General features: G+C 35.2%; 1 protein-coding gene across 1 annotated transcript in view; it reads left to right on the forward strand.

Moving 5' to 3' along the window:
• LUZP2 (leucine zipper protein 2) overlaps window positions 1-13,921 on the forward strand; it is a gene marked incomplete at its 3' end in the record, with an annotated part of 190,675 nt that overhangs the window by 129,053 nt on the left and 47,701 nt on the right. Inside the window, exons 8-9 of the mRNA XM_082761376.1 lie at window positions 9,452-9,526; window positions 13,574-13,744. Of these exons, the coding sequence (XP_082617502.1) occupies window positions 9,452-9,526; window positions 13,574-13,744 (246 nt within the window). The remainder of the gene's footprint in view (window positions 1-9,451; window positions 9,527-13,573; window positions 13,745-13,921) is intronic.

A 13,921-nucleotide genomic window follows, 5' to 3' on the forward strand; every position in this document is an offset into this window, starting at 1 on the left:
TCTTCCCAGTAACCGTTTGCACACCATTACTGCCTGATGTTATTCTGATCGTAACTTGTTTCTTTTGGTCTGTGTCCATTTACAGTGACATTTGCAAGTAGACACAAAAGTCCAGTTGGGCATTTCATCCATACATTTTTTGTAGTCTGTACCCACAGTGTTCTTTGCTTCTTTTACAAATACTATCACACGTTCAGCAGTGATATCATCTTGAGTCATTTATCCCTACTGTCCTATATTCTGTGTTTGCTTCAGTGATTATTCCTGTCTGTATTTTACACTTTTACACTTGTCTTTAGGGAATGTCATTTTATTTTCTTCAGTTTGTCAAGATAACTTTAGAAAAAAAACATTCTCCTATGACATGTAGAGTTCTGGTTTGATGTCACCAGAATATGTAATGAGTGTAAGTTTAATTCATGGTTCAGTTCATGAATGATATATAACAGATAAAACTCTGTCCCTTAGAGAGCTAGTTTGATTATTCTTTTCAGTATTTTACCAAAAATGATTGTTGTAGTATCTGTAAGTTATAATCTCTTCTTCTTTCCTCTTCCAAACATGGGTATCGTTTCCTCTTTTCCATTCTTCAGGATCATTAAGATTATTTTTATTCATCTTTTATTCATCTACTCTTGGCTGAGCCAGTGAGGGGCTAGGGTCCTAGAGCCACATCATAGCATACCACATCATACAGCAATAGAAATGATGATGTACAAATGTGACTAATAGAAGACGGCCAAGTGAAAAGTCTTAATTACTCAGAGTGGTATTCAAAAAAAAAAAAAATCTTTGTCTAAAACCATTTGTCTAAAAATGTTAGGACAAGAACTAAAAATAAATGTAATTTACCAGGTACTGTGCAGCGTACAATTTAAATTTGGCTGAAAAATGAAGAAAAAAAATCAGCACACAGAACGGAGTTGAAAAGAATTTGGAAGACAAAGGCTTAAGCTACACTGTGTAAAAGATATCCTTTGAAATCTGCCCCAGACCTTGAGAACTACTACTACTAATAATTACTAAAAATAATTACTCAAAATATTGCTGCTGCAAGTAGCAATTATTTCAAACTATGGTTTGTTCTCTTGCAGTGAGGGTCTTTGTAGAAGAAAGCATTGTGACTACAAGTGTTGCAGAATGTTGCTCTTCATCTTGAGCTATGGAACAATTGTCTTTATCTAGTATTGCTAAAGGTTTGTGAGTAATGGATCCAGTGATACAGCGGTTATACAAGCAGATCAGGATCTCAGCAAGCTCAGAACTTATGGAGTGCTTTGCGTTTCATGCTCTAGTTCCATTTGTATACATTGGTTTATGTAGAGCCAGGAAGTAAGATTGATGACCCTTCTCCTTTTGAAGCATTTGCAATACAAATTGCGCTAAGTGCTGCACTTAGTCTCCATGGTTTAGGATCCCCGTAGCTCTTGTTGCAGGCGGTAGTTCAGTCTTTGAAGCTGCTAGATGTTTTTTCTTTCAAGTGATGAGGCTTATGATAATTTTATTACAAAGCTTCTGTTAATTATTCACATACTTTTCATGAAGTCAGAGCTTTTGTACACTTCTAGATGTGTAGTTGGATGCTACCCAGTACTGGAAATAAAATTCTCCTTTCAAGCTTATCCACTATTTGTGATTGGATCTGGCTACATATTGGGTGTAGGAAAACACTTCGAGACAGGATATTATTTGTTTTTCTCAGTAGTTCAGCACTTTGAGATAGGAAATTTAGATTGGCTAAGTTGATTTTTGTGAAATACATTAGCTCTATTGCATACATATCTGTGGCTGAGATAAAAGATGGCGAGTGGTGGCTTGATTACTTTTCAGATAACTCTCTTGTTGAGACAGTATACCTAGCATGGGGATAGTTCTGTCATCTATTACTGTGAGTGAATACCTGATTTCATGAAGTGCAAGATTTTTTTTCATCTTGTTTTAGTTGCCTTTCTTTTGAAGTAGGTCAAAAAACATTGAGTACTTGTGTTTTGTTTTGTTTTTTGTTTGTTTGTTTTTGTTTTGTTTGTTTGTTTGGTTTTTATTTCCCTGAATGGTGGAGTGGTGGTATAATTTACTAACAAAACTTAGAAAAATATATGTAGAAAGTCTTATCTAGACACTTTTTTTTTTTTTTTTTTTTTTTTTTTTGCTTAGGGGCTATTTCACAGATTAAATTAACATTTCTTTGCTGTCCCGTTTTTTCTATTTCAAATACCATATCTTATTTTTTTGTATACTGGTTCCGTAATGTTACAATCATTCATAATGTGTTAATGTTAGCTGCACAGTAGGAGACTAAAAATGCAGGCTGAATTGGTTGTGGAAAAATACTTAGAATGCTATTTGAAGAAAATTGAAAAAAAAAAAAATATATATATATATGTAATGAGATATGGGATACAAGAAAGTACAGGGGTGTCACCATGTGTATTTCTGTGTAAGGATGTTGGTTTATGTATTTGTAACATAATTTATTATTGTCTTTATTGAACAAAATCTCCTTCTGTAATTTTATTAATAGCTTCATGCAATTCCAGAGAACAGGTTTATGAAATGTGAAATACTGTTGCAGTGATTAGTAAGTCAAGTCTACTAGTTTATTGTTAGCGATTTTTTTTTTTTTTATGGCATAGTTTTGAGCATTAAAATGTGTTGAATTTTTTAATGAACTGAAAAATCAAATTTAAAAAGTTTCTGTATGGCCGTGAAGATGTAGCCTTAACAATATGGATTTGCATTACAAGTTAATGTGGTCTTAAATAGCTAGTCTGAGTTACTGTGAGATACAAGACTATTCAATGGCCAGCATGAGCTAAAGTTACTTAAAACTAGCAGCAGTAGCTTTACGTTTAACTGGCAGCATTCAGCTATTCAATCAATTTGCATACTTGGTCCAGCTCCCACCAAAATGAGCAGAGTTCTACAATCGATATCAAATTCAAATGGATTGGGACTTTGACTGACATGTTCTAAATAGCTTAATTCTAATAATGATTTTGAGTGTGCCCAGTAAAGGTGAAAATTTTTAAAATGTTGTCATGTAAAGTATTGAAAAAGTTCAAACTGCCCAAAGGTCAGAGAGAAAATAGGTCTGAGGGAAAGAAATATACCAAGCTGAAAGATGACTTAAAGCCTCAAACATGTACAGATACAAACATGTATTAGGAGAAAGAGGGAACATTTCCCATGAAAGCCGTGAATGTGGATCCAGGTGTTCTATATGTCAAAAAGGGACAGGCTTCTGGATGAATAATGCCAGGGTCAGACTTACACCGTCATTTTTCTTCCATGTTTAAACTTCTGCAGTGGTAGATGCTGTATAAATTCCTGAGGAAAAAATGTGTTTTTGTGGAAATATTAGAACTGAAGACTTGTTATGCTGAGAATACTGGGATGAGACAAGCTGTCAGCCTCCATGCAGCAAGGGAGGGAATGGTCTGGCAGAGGCACAACAAATTGTGAACAGGAAAACCAGGCACCCACAGCAGTACACACAGTGGAGAAAGCCCCCTTCACCCTCCAGCACTCACTGCAAGCTTTATGCCTGGCTCAGGGCACATGCCATGGAACATGTTGGCCTTCCCTGTTAGTGGAGAGGCTGGAGGAACAGCCAAGGTGGTGTGTCCTGAACACCACATCCCTGTTGGCACCTGGCAATTGTGGGTCTCCAGATCCAGCCGCTATCCCAGCCCTGGGGCTCCACACCAAACCGTGCTGTGGAGTGATGGCTGTGAGATGGCCTGTCTTTGGGCGTGTCCCACATTAGGTGTTCTTCCCAGCAGAGCCAACGTGGAACAAATGCTGAGGCATCCAAAATCAGATACATAAAAATTCTCAAAATAATTGGAGCATGTCACTTAGTCTCCTTCTGCTTGTTCCTGTTTTCTGGGTTGTTGCTGACAGCAAACAGCCACCTATACAATGATCTGCAGTATAAAATTCTCAAAATGAATGCAATAAATTTAATATTCATTTTGGGTAGGATTTTTGAAAATTGTATTACAATTTGTTAACTGATTGGAACCACTTTAATTATTTATGAATACGCTGGTGTTAACGATGACTGAATATGTTGGATGGTTTGGGCTCCTCTTTGTTTCTCAGCTGAATATGAAGTGCTATTTTAGAAAATGCAAGCTTTGAGATAGCTATCTCATGAAAGGCACTTCTAAGTTAAGCGAAATTGCCAGAAATACTAGGTCTATTTTCTTTCATATTTTCCTGGCTGAACTGTACTCTTGACTAGAAAGATCAGATCTTAGAAGGAAGCCTCAAACCCAAAGAGCTAAAGTTTCCGGCAAGACTTGAACCTCTTTCAAGAAAAAGGAAGTAAATATTCATAACACGCTACTGAAAAAAGGCCCAGAGCATACTGGTATGCCTAAAACGCATTTTAAAATGCTTACTTCCTCAAAGCGGGTGTCCTTACTACCTAAATTAATAATATAATTGTTTAAAGAAGGTTGACAGGAAAAAGAAAGAACAGCAGGTTGTTTTATTCATGTTGATTGGTTAGCAATGGGCAATAACATTTAATGCTAAACCATAATGTGCTCTGGCCTGAGCCAATGGAAGACCAGGCACAAATGTTAGTGTTGTGGCTTCCTGTGTATTGTCTGAGTGTGTTTCCACAGGTAAACAGCTATTTAGTTTAGAGCTTGAGTACTTTTGTACAACCCCAGAAAAATGCCATCTTGCTTTCAATGTAAATGGTTTTAATGTGAAAGAAAAGTGTGCAGGCCAGGGAACTCGAAGTGAAACTTCCACTATAAAACCCACAAAGGTCTTATTTCCTTTTTCGTGTATACTCAATGCAGTCACAAATAAGAGAGAAAAGCATGGTGGCAGCAACAGGAATCAAGAAAACTTAGAATTTTACAGAAATGATGCTTCTAACTGACTTTTACTGCTGTTGGAAGTGCTTTAAGTGCAACTGAGATGTTTCTGAACATCTGGCTATAGGTGTACACCTGATTAACAGGAATCACTGCCAAAAAGTTTTATTCTCAGTTATATTTTACATACTCTCCATACAGCTACATACTCTGTGAACAGTAGAATTCAGAAGCATGAGTCTGTGTTTTTCTAAGATACAAATAATGCTTACAGAATAAGCACAGAAAATTTCTATTTACTGGGTAATTTATTCAAGTTTAGTAGTTGTCCCAGTTTTCAGTTAAATGGTTTCCAATTAAAAAGTTGTCCTAGTTAGACAATATAATGAATTATGAAATAAAATGTTGTACACTAAATATTTTATCATTTTTCAAAGTATTTGTTTAATGACCATTTAAAAAAAAAAAAGTTCAAAATTTAACGTGATAAAACATCACTTAGTCAATCGTGTTCTTTATTAAAGCATTATCTGTGATAACTTTATCTTCAATAACCAACAATTCTTGGTATGTGTAAAAAAAAAAAAAAATAAGGTTAAAATGTTTTATAATAAACAGCCAAATTAAAACATATCTTAATCATCCCCTGAAGAAAATTCATAAAGAGACTAGAAATAGTTACGGTTATTTTAAGCAGTTAGAAGTTAAAAACAAAAACAAATAAAAACAATAAAAAAGCCATCACCATTTACGTTTTATTTAATATTAAATGAATTTGAACATGTTGGACGTCAGGAGGGGGTTCTTCACAGAGAGGGTGGTTGCACACTGGAACAGGCTCCCCAGGGAAGTGGTCACTGCACCGAGCCTGTCTGAATTTAAGAAGAGATTGGACTGTGAACTTAGGCACATGGTCTGAACTTTTGGGTAGACCTGTGCGGTGTCAAGAGTTGGACTTGATGATCCTTAAGGGTCCCTTCCAACTCAGGATATTCTATGATTCTATGATTCTATGTTGCATAAACTTTCTGTGGAAAAAATGCTAAAAGCTTTTAAAAATATTTTTAGGCTGTTCTAATGGTTGTTTAGTATTTTTAATAGCCATGTCTCCCTTTTTTTTTATTTTTATTTTTGTACTTATGCTTGGAAAAAATTAAATATGGCCATTCTGTGTTGTGTAATTCACAGTGAGTAAGGGTACATATATTTGTATGTGGATTTGATCTAGAAAAGTGTACTTTATGGATAAAAATTGTTCAGTGCATTCTTTCAGAGGATGAAAAATTGACTTATCTCGGGTTTGTCTGTAAGACCTGACTCTGTGAAAATGCCGAAGGGAAACAACATTTTTGTTTTCCCAGACCATGCTTTGCAAGGGTCTTTTCCTCCCTATCAAAACTTGCCTTGTGTAGTTCTACTGGTATTTTGTATTTGTTCTACATTCAGTCTCTAAGGCACATTAATTGAATTGAGGTCCTTATCAATCTTTTTAATTCAAATAGCAGTGAAGCTATTGTGATAAGAATCCAGGCTTGATAGATAAAATTTTCAGAAAAAAAAAAAAAAAATAATAAAAAAACTCATTCTGCCATTCGTGGATTTTTAAGTAAATAAACATCAGTATTTCTAAGTGAGTAGTTGATTAGAAAAAAAAAAAAAAAAAAAAAAAGGAAGGAAGAAACATTTTTAATGCCAGGATCTTATTGTTACTTAATGTCAGTTGAATGGTTATCTGACCATCTGGCTCAATATCAATATTGAGCCAGATTATCAATATTGGCTCAGTAATCTGTGAAATAAAACCAGTATATGTGAAAGATACAGATAAAGTTTGCCCATCATAATACTATGATATTACCAAAAATAAGAATGAGGATAAATGAGGATATGTGCATCATAAATGATGCACATGGACAAACTTTACTAATAAATATTAGCCTGTCCTTTGGAAGAATACCTTTCCACTGTAAACTGAAAATGTTTTACTTCATATGAGTTGTGTTACCACTATGTGTTAGATTAATTAATTCTTTTTAATGACAGGTACCAATTAAATTAAATTCTTTTCTTCCAAGTTGGTTTTAATATGACTGCAGTTTCATTGAGAACAATGAATTATATAGTATTAGACATTCTTCTGAAAAGAAAGAAAGAAACAGCTGTCACCTGTAACTACAGTTACCTGCTTTCTATTAACTACCCAGCTTTTCAGTCACCTGAATAATTTACATATCTAAGAAAACCAGACACCTTGAAATGTGTAAATCTATTCCACTGATTTAAACTTCAACACAGATGGTGCTGAATAGAAAAGTAGTCTAATTGTCTGGCCCACAACAAGTGGCAATCCATCATCCTCTTTGTAATCTTAATCCTTAGCAACACACACCATCAGAGATGCCATTGTGGCCTCTCACCATATAAACACTATTTTGTATAATTTTATTTTTAATGATAAGTGGAATTATATATACTCCTTTTCAAATGTTACTCATATTTTAATATGTATTAATTTGTTTAACTAGTGTAGAGTATTTTAATAAGTAACAATAACTAAAATGTTAATGATGTGAGAAATTACTTGGTCTAGTTCTAGTATCTAATGAGAACTGTCTCTGACAGAACCAAATTTAATTTCAGTCTTTAAAACATAGAAATGTGCTTATTGTCTGTGTTATGTACTATCTTTAGTAACAACTGCTGATGTTGCTGAACTTCAGGTAAATTCTTGTATGTTAATACACATTTTCCTCTCATAAAGTCTAGTTAAATTATGCAAAATCTAATGAAATCGAGATTCATTCTGTATTGCCTGCTCTGTCATGCTGATGAGCTGAACCACTTGTCTGATCTCTGGTGTGCATGTGACAGTGACTAGTACCAGCTCGACGAAATGTGATGCAGTGGAAATGATGGAATGTGGTCACGAGAGACTTCCCTGCATTTGAGCAAGAGGTTGACTTCTGCTTTGAAGCAAGATTGCCTAATCGTACACGTTTTTGACTAATGAAACTGTAGCTGCTCTGATAAATCCACAGATAAATGTCTAATCCTGTTTTAAAATGTGACTAAGTAGTTGTTTACATGATCAGGGAAATAAAAATGTCAGGCTTTTGTCTTTTTATCAGCCAGTACAGCCTATGCCTAATGCTAACAGACGTCTCCTGAGGTATCTGCTAACAACCACAGGCCTGTCAAAGCTATACGTATCACCTACAGTATGTGCTGCAAGTAGTCATTGCACCAACATGTAAACCAAGTTAAATGTGCTTTGTGGAGCGTAGGCTAAAACAGCATTTATGTTGTGTGGCTACACATAAAGCTGTGGTACAGTCAGTAAAGTATGTCTGATCTTGAAAAGTCTGTCAAGAAAACAGTGTCTGTCTGGGTTAAACCTGTGAAACCTAGTAGGTGAGGGGTGGCAGTAAAGAAAGCATGATTGCAAATACTTGGTCAAAATTGAAATGTGTTGCTCTTCCTAAAAGAGAAATGAGCAACGTATCCGATTACTCTCCGTGCACAAAATGTGCACTACCTAGTCAGAATTTCAGAGAGAAGAAAACCTGATAGTCTAATACCTGTCTACTCTTCCCTTCATAAACTGGGAAAACAAGAAGTAGGCTGTTATTGCAAAAGTAATAGGGAAAAAAAAAAAAAAAAAAAAAAAAAAAGGAAAAGAAAACTGTACCATCTTCCTTCTGGTTACATAGTAATGTGCTGTTAATGACAGAGCTGAGAACTGTGGGAATCTGGGAGCTCCTGCTGCCCCAAAGTGGGAAGCTCCTGCAGAGAATGAGTTTCCCTGAAATGAGAAGCCTGTTCAACTGTGTCTCGTTCCCAGGGAAGGAAAGAGGAGAGAAAATCGTTGTATTTATTTACTGAGTTTTTAAAGTACCTCCTAAATGTCTGCATTCAATATATTGCATATACTTTGTAGAAAGCTAGATCTCCTCCCAAAGGACTCGGCAGGCAAATAATGTGCAAGGTAAAAAGCAAACAGGCCTTCTGAACAGGGTGCAGACTGGGTGCCTGAATCTGACTTCAAGTATGGATCTCCCCAAATGCTTTCTTCCTATGTATTGCATAACTAGCTATTCCTGTGAATTTTCCTTTCATATCTCAAGGGAATGGAGATGAAGAAACAAATCTGAAGTTAACCCCTTGCCTACCAGCAGATAGTAGCATCTCATAAGGAGTCCACATGCGTGAATATTTGGATGCTTCCTAATTCCTGTGTTGATTCCTAGTTATGTTACTGTTAATAAGCCCATGTTTAAAAGTACAAAATCCTGTGTTGAATTACAAACAGAAGTAAGATAAATGAACAAAATAATGAAACCTGTTTGAACACTTGCGTTTTTCAGAAGGATACTATGGAACAATCATAAATATAGTATGAAATATCTTTTACTGCTGACATTGAAATTAAAGAGTAAACTTGTGTTCACAGATTCTGCAGATTTGAGCCCTGTTCCCGCATAAAAATACATGTTCTCAAGGAAAAAAAATATATATCCCTCGAGGCCTTGTCTTTTGGCAACCAATTCTGACCCAATTCATTAAAATAAATAAATAAATTGTAGATTATATCAGCTTTTTCTTCTTTATTCCCACAGGCACAACAGCTAACAGATCTGGAGCAGAAACTAGCAGTTGCAAAGGATCAATTGGAAAAGGCAGCACTTGACAAAGTAAGAAGTGTAACGTGATGTAAGCACGTTTGTCAGCTGTGAATGTTTCAGTGTAATTTGACAAAAACAAATGGAATTATTGCAAAAATTCAGATGCATGCTTAATTGCACGTACCTGGGAGTTACCTTATTGAAGTCAGTGGAACTAATTACAATGTGTGAAGTTAAATTCAGCTGCAAGTTATTTAAGAGGAGGGAAATCAAGTTAGAAATAAAGATCTCAAAGACCCACTGAAAGCAGAATGCTCTTTATGCATTCAAATGCACTAATGAGAATATGCCTGTTAACTGATATAATTTTATCTGAGGTTTAGTCTGGATAGAAATGTCTGTCACATGTCGGGATCGACTGATGTGACAGAGTGAGCTCTTCAGAGGGCAGAAGAGCACTCTCAGGACGGGAGGCCATGAGAAATCCTTAGGAAAGCAGTTTATCAGACAAGAAAACACTTCAATATACTTCTGAAGACTATTCTTTTAAATGTTTGTATGTACATATATATATTGTTTTTAATAGTTTTCTACTATTTTCAAGTTCCATTAAGCATGAAGAAAGTATGCCCCTTGCATGAAAGCATTTTTTGTTGGTTATCAGTATTACAATAATTGAAATTGTCCTTTTGATGAAGGATTTACCTCCAGCACTTCAAAATGTCTTCTACATGAGCAATGATCACAGTAGCACTATCCAAACCTGAGTGTGTTTCTGATATATCAGCTATTTTTTACTTGTACACTGAACTGACCTACTCCACATATTAATTGAAAAATGTATACATATACTCAGGCATGCTCCCTCACTAGCGCTGTCTGTGGCAATAACAAGAGGGCAGTGCTTGTAGGAAACATATTCTAAATGCAGTTATTATAATGCAGGCGCATCTGAAGGAGAAAGTAAAGAACGTTTGACATCAGGAACTTCTAATGAGAATGCTATTAAGAAATTCAATCTGCAAATTAAAAGGGGATTTGCAGCACACTAAGCTGACTTATCTGACCCTATGTTTCATTCTTAGGAAATATTATAGAATTTTAATTTCGGGCTAGGCTTACTAGAAGCCTGCTGTTGTCTTCTGGTAAATAATCACTGAGAAAGTCTTTGGGATGGCATCATTGCTCACATGCTGTGCAAGTGCAGTGGAAATGAAGCAGGTAAACAGGAGTTAAACAACAGTGCAAACGAAGGAAAAGGATGAAGTTCACATCAGTGAAATTGCGAACAGCAATATGAGACTAGAAATAGCCATGCTTGACTAGTTCTAACAGCAAAGTAATAAGACTATTTAAGCTTCAGGCACCTTTTTGCCCAGGTCGCGAGCTTTCTTGCTGAACTAAAAATAGTTAGAGATGTCCAATCATCCATCCATGTCTTCAGTGAAGACTTGGCCATAACCGTTTTGAGAATGTTAGCACATGTAGTTTCTGCTAAAGGAATGGAAAAGGTGTAGAAAGCAGAACACATTTTTGGAGCATGAGCTATATTGGAAATGAATAATTGAATGATTGAGTCTCAAACTGTGCCTATAAATAGGCATAAAATTGTATTTTTCCTTTGGGAGGATATCAAAATTCTCTTCTAAATATTTGTTTTAAATAATTTTTGCACTGATGGTAGACTTAGTGTTGCTCAGCAGTATATTTATAATGCAGCATTTTTCTAGTTCCTGTGAAGGATCCTTGGAAAATTGACATTTTTTGAATTACCACAGCCCAAAGTATTCTGTACTGCATTCAACCACATACCAAGAGTATAAACAGGTCTAGTTAATATAAAAAAAAAAAAACCATGCATTGTGTTTTGACAGTGTTTTTGACAGGCAGACAGTCTATTTGACCCACGATTGGGTATATCCAGTGTCACCGAGAACTTTGTCAAATGACATCTTTGGTTCCGATGTTTTTTCTTTAAGTTGTACTCTTGTGCTGCATTTATAAAGCTATTATCTGCAAAGTCAAAATTGAATTTTGCTACCCTCAGGATGAAAACAAAACAGATTATTATGCTTTTACATCTGTAACGACAAAATGGCTGGCTGTAGCCAAGACAAATTAAGCATTGACGAACAGCAGAGTGAGGTGAGAGGATGATAAATTAACAAGAGGATTTTAGGGATCAAGAGGCTACTTTCCCCTCAGAATCAAGAGGAGTCCATGTTTATTATCCTGAACGTGTTTGCTGGTGTTTAATGGTGGTGCATCAGGTGCCCAGGCATACACATGCAGGGTGTAGGAAGCATTCAGGGTCATGTAGTGCTATAATGCTTGAGTCCATATCTTCAGGCCAAATTAGACAGCCTGCTACCTCTGCCAATTTAGCTGATTTAGGCTATGTCAAATGGCAATTTCTGTTCTCTGTGTAGTCTGTTCTTGAAAAGGCAGATAAAAAGATATATAACAGAAAATAAGTGTGCTCAGATTTTCTCTTGTCACTTAAAAATTAAAAGATCCCAAATCAGATGGATGAAGTAATCCTTACTGTTTTACACTGCCATTAGGTCAAAGATTTACCATCCTGGCTCAAGGTTCATACATTTTAATTAGTTGCTCATACAAAACACTGGTCTCTTTGATGATAATCTAGCTTTCCTTCTCACTGCACACATCTTAAGTGAAAGACACTCCATTTTGTCTGTTTGCAAACAAATGAACACCTTTCGATCTCCTGTTTCTTTGATTTTCCTTACTGAGCTCTGTACGAACAGTTTTTTGTGTCTGTCTTTTGTCCTGCCAACTGAAGTGTTCCCTGCTGACTCTTGTTTATTTACTCCTTTTTTTTTTTTTTTTTTTTTTTTTTTTTTTTTTAATAAATGGTGATTATTTCTTTCAGACTGTCTCAGTTATGTGATAGAGTCGAGTCCCTAGCTGAATTTCAATGGAAGTTATCTGACATAAAACAAAAATATTAGCCAGGATCTAAGACTAGTTGTTCAGCAAATGAACGAAACCAAAATGATGTATGCTAAATCCCATTGCTTAAGATACTTATTCATACAACTGTGAAATATTTTTATATCATACATATAACATTTGACACGTAGTATGTTATATTTTACACATCTATTTCCCATCAGTTTTTGCCACAGTATACTTCATGATCCTTTATGCATCTCTTTATGTATCTTCTAAAAAATCTTTGAAGGACAAAATGAGTGGATGTATTCTGTATTTCTAGGTGTAATTTTAATACAAACACTAAAAGCGAGATTTTTTTAACACCAAATGCTGAGTAACTCCCCCTGAAATAAGTATAATAAAGTTATTTCAATAACTAAGGTTTGACTTAAGTGATTTGCAATGATAGAATAAAGATTTAAAAAGAGATTCCTCCAGTACAATAGTTATCTTACTGTTCATACTGCCTCCATTTATTTCAGTGACAGACTGTTGTTTTGATTAATATATCTATCTGTATTTTTATGAGCAAAATAGCAGTATTCTTTCTCAAGTTACCAGCACTGTCTTGTAATTATGGGAATAGCAGTGTATTCTCCAATTGAAAGGTTAAAGCACAATAATGGATATGGACAATCATATTCTTAACAGATTTGAAATGCCTGTGGCCTATTATATGGCACAGTAACATAATATGCACATGTATGTACATGAGGGAAGTCATACTTGTGTTGGATTAAAATCAATCTTTATAACATGAAAATTACTAATTATTCTGAATATTATAAACAAAATTCCATGAAAGGCTTGTCTTTGCAATACTTGTGTAATGTGATTCTTCCTATTATATGTGAAAATATATTTGCTGTATTTTTGTTCCTTTAAATATAAAATATTTAATAAGTATTTGCAATAAACGATATGGATAAAATGCATGGATGAAAGGGAAGAGTTCCATGACTTTTTAAAGTTTCATGTTTAATAAACAATAAGTTTATCTATTTAAAAACTGCATTAAACAGCCTTAATTTTTCCTGTTAATAAGAAAAAACAGCAGCTGGTTCTAAATGTGGTGTTTAATGTAGAGAGAGAAAGCAAGCAATTGTGTTCATTATAACACATCTTGGAGAACTGGTGATTTCTTATTTTCCCCAGGAGTCACAGCTGAAAGCTCTGAAGGAAACTGTGCAGCTTTGCCTGTCTTCTGTTCTGCACAATCAGCCTCCTGCTATGAATCGAATGCCTACAAAACCAGCTGCGAAGCTGACACCCCTAGCTACAAAGGGCTCAAAAGTTCCATTTCAAATGACAAGCACCAGCACCAAGGTATGGTTTCTCCCTCACTTTTTTTTTTTTTTTAAGCATTTTTGAGAGTTTGTCCTGTAGAATCATCAAACTGGAACTAAGGAGGATTTAAAATTCATTGAAAGATTAGGATGAATTTGGAAGATAATTCTAAGCCTGTTTCCGATGTCAATAAACTTTTACAAAGTTGGGAAGTGG

The sequence above is a fragment of the Aythya marila genome, assembly GCF_965140915.1.
Source record: "Aythya marila genome assembly, chromosome: 5".
Taxonomy (NCBI): Eukaryota; Metazoa; Chordata; class Aves; order Anseriformes; family Anatidae; genus Aythya; species Aythya marila.